The sequence below is a fragment of the Micromys minutus genome (genome assembly GCF_963924665.1).
Source record: "Micromys minutus genome assembly, chromosome: 15".
Taxonomy (NCBI): domain Eukaryota; kingdom Metazoa; phylum Chordata; class Mammalia; order Rodentia; family Muridae; genus Micromys; species Micromys minutus.
Window position 1 is genome coordinate 18,429,375 of NC_137984.1, and position 3,012 is coordinate 18,432,386.

General features: G+C 42.3%; 1 protein-coding gene across 1 annotated transcript; it reads right to left on the reverse strand.

Annotated features, from left to right (window-relative positions):
• Nucleotides 1–1,751: 1,751 nt before the first annotated feature.
• On the reverse strand, nucleotides 1,752–2,574 carry LOC308430130 (protein phosphatase 1 regulatory subunit 14B-like). Its single transcript, XM_080929243.1, has one exon. The coding sequence runs from the start codon at nucleotides 2,394–2,396 to the stop codon at nucleotides 1,953–1,955; it is 444 nt and encodes a 147-aa protein (XP_080785369.1). The 5' UTR covers nucleotides 2,397–2,574; the 3' UTR covers nucleotides 1,752–1,952.
• Nucleotides 2,575–3,012: the final 438 nt, after the last annotated feature.

Below are 3,012 nucleotides of genomic sequence, written 5' to 3' on the forward strand. Positions count from 1 at the left end.
TCTGTACATTTATTTTTGTTTTGTAAAATAAAGTCATTTAAAATAAATAAATAAATAAATAAATAAATAAATAAATATTTGCCATAGTTGGTTAGAATTAAGTCCTTGAGGGTTAATATAAGAGACTGAGGATATTTAGAATGAATCTTTATAATTTGCCATGTACATTTTGTAGAAATATTAAAATTGTTGTCTCAGGCCATTACTATTTTGATGGTACAAAATGAGATTATAATCTACCTGGTATACAAATTTGTGGTGGCATTGCCTTTGTTAAGGGGTCTAGGCAACCTAGTATCTCTTAAATATCTAAGTATGGGACAGTATGTTCTTTTAAATTAAGTTGTATTTGTATAAGCAATTGTAAAGCTCAGGAATTAGCAGTATCTAAAAATGAAACAATTTTAAACCATTGCAAACTATAAGCTATGTATATATTGGCTATCAGTATATAAATGTAAAGTTTAACTAATTTTTTAACATTTAAAAACAATGGCTACAGCACATAATCCAATAATCTCTGCTGTAACAGGGGAAAACTCAAGAGAATGAACATGTGATCCAATTATATATATTATTTTCTCATAGATGAACCATCTATAAATAAATAAATGGGCTGCATGTGTAGATTTATAGGAAAATAAAAAGCATGCATTAGGGAAAAGTATTAACAACTGGTCTTTTGGATAATGATAATCAATTGTCAAATTTGCCCGACAAAGTTTGCACATGCAATAGGCCAAATATTAGTATTTAGCAATAACCAATTTAGTTGTTTGGAGTAAGGAATAGATATTCTATTTGGTTAAGACATTATATATATATATATATATATATATATATATATATATATATATATATATATATACACACACACATACATACACAATACATATATATGTGTATATACATACATATCTTTACTATTTTATTATGCAATTTTGTTTTAACACAGCAAAGTTTTCATAACGAGGCTAAAAGTTTCCTTGAAGAGGAAAAAAGATGAATTTACATTAATGTTTTCTTTTGCCCAAAGGACTGCTGTAGATATGAGGCAAAAAATACAGACAGCCAATAATTGATTATACTCTTTATAATATCTGCTGTTAACTAACTTTTCTCTATATTCTCTGCAAAACTTTTCACCTCTCAGTTAACTGCAGAGACTAGAATTTGCATTTTTGGAGAACAGCAAACTAAGGTTTGGTATCTCCTGTGGTGAGCTTAAGGAGAGGTTTTAGTCAGCCAGCATCTGATGATTTTTGAAAAGTAAATTATCTTTATGAACTTTCTGTACCACAATCTGGCTAGGAAGACTAATAACCCAATTATTTGGCAAGTAAATGTTGAGGGTTTTAAGTTTCAGCCTCCTGCCATTGAGGCAGCAGTAGAATAATAAAAGACCATCAGCCATTCTCTGAGGCAAACGTTTCCAAAGACACCCATTGTCTCAAGAGGCTCTTCAAAACTACAAGGAGACAAGCCAAATGCAAACCCTTTACAATCATGAAGATGCAAAAGAATGTCTGTAAATGATCTTTGAAAATCCACGATAACTCTTTGGAATGGCAATTGAAGCAGTAAACCAGGCTGTAAATTCCACAGCCTCAACCCTTCACAAAACGGAAGCAATTCTTACCTGTTTGATTCTTTTTTTTTTTTTTTTTTTTTTTTTTTTTTAGCTGCTCCAAAGGCTGTATCCTAGCTTTATTTTTAAAGGGCCTGCGCCGCAGAGTCAATATAAAAACACAAAAAGTCCCATCAGTTTAATAACAATAAAAAACCCCAAAAATGGAAAACTGAGGGCAAGGGAAATGTCCCCTACACAGGGGCACAGGGATCCCTGCTCATGGCACCAGGCCTGGCTGCAGGGTCCCCCAGTATTGCTGTTGCTACGAGGTTGGGGGGCAGCGATTGTCCTGTGGGAGCCACGGCCATCTGAGTCAGGACCCTTACTTCTTCTGGGGTGTGCTCAGCTTCTGCATGCCCCGGATCTTGTCCAGCAGGCCAGAGATGAAGGCCTCGGTGGGTTTGTAACAGTCAACTAACAGCTCCTTGACTCTAGCCGCCCGGGTATCATCACTTTCCATGTCCAAGAGTTCATCCACATCTATCTCAAGCTCTGGGATCTCCTCCTCCTGGCAGTCGTAGAGTCGCATGAGCTGTTCTAAAATCCACTCCTCCAGGTTGAGGCGCTTCCGCAGCTCCTTGCGGTCGTACTTGACGGTGACCTTCCCTTGCCGTCTCACCGGGCCATCGTCATCCGCGCCCCCCGGGCCTTCGCCTGCGGCCCCAGGGGGACTCTGGAAGTAGACCCGGGGCCCAGTGCTGCCACTGCCCCGCCCGGGGGCCGGGGCAGCCAACGCCGCGCCCCCCGCGGGGCCGCTGTCCGCCATGGCGGCCGCCCGGGCCGCGTGCGCGCTTGGGCCCCTCTCTGCGCCGCCGCCTCCCGGACGCCCGCCGGCTGGCTCCGGGCCGCTGGCTCCGGTTAGCTCGCGGGCTCCGCTCCGCGCAGCTCCGCGGCGAGGGCGGCGGCGGGGGCGCCCGGGGGCAGCTGCAGCATGCGGAGCCCCCGGGCTTGGCCTGGCCGCGCCCCGCCCCCTCCCCACCGATCCGCCCGCCCTTTGTCCCCCGCGGCCGCCGCCCGAGCAGCCGTCGCTGCCGCTTTCTCTGTCTTGCTCTCCCTGTTTGATTCTTATTTAACGTGGCCAGCTTGCAATTGCTCCTGCACTAGCTATTGAGTGGTCAAATTTTTTTTCTGAAGCTGATTAACCCATATAGGAACATTACATTTTAAAATATTTTTTTCTGAATGGTGTGCAGGCTTGCCAATTAAAAATATCTTAAATCAGTTTTTTCTTTTCTAGGGGTAACAGCTGTGAGCTCTAATTTAGTCCTGATTTTACTTTCCCAGACCTTGATTAGGCAGGTAACCACAGTTAAACATTTGTTGTGTAACATAATTACCCAGTCTATATAAAAGGACTCCCATAAGGCTAACTCAGATCTTTC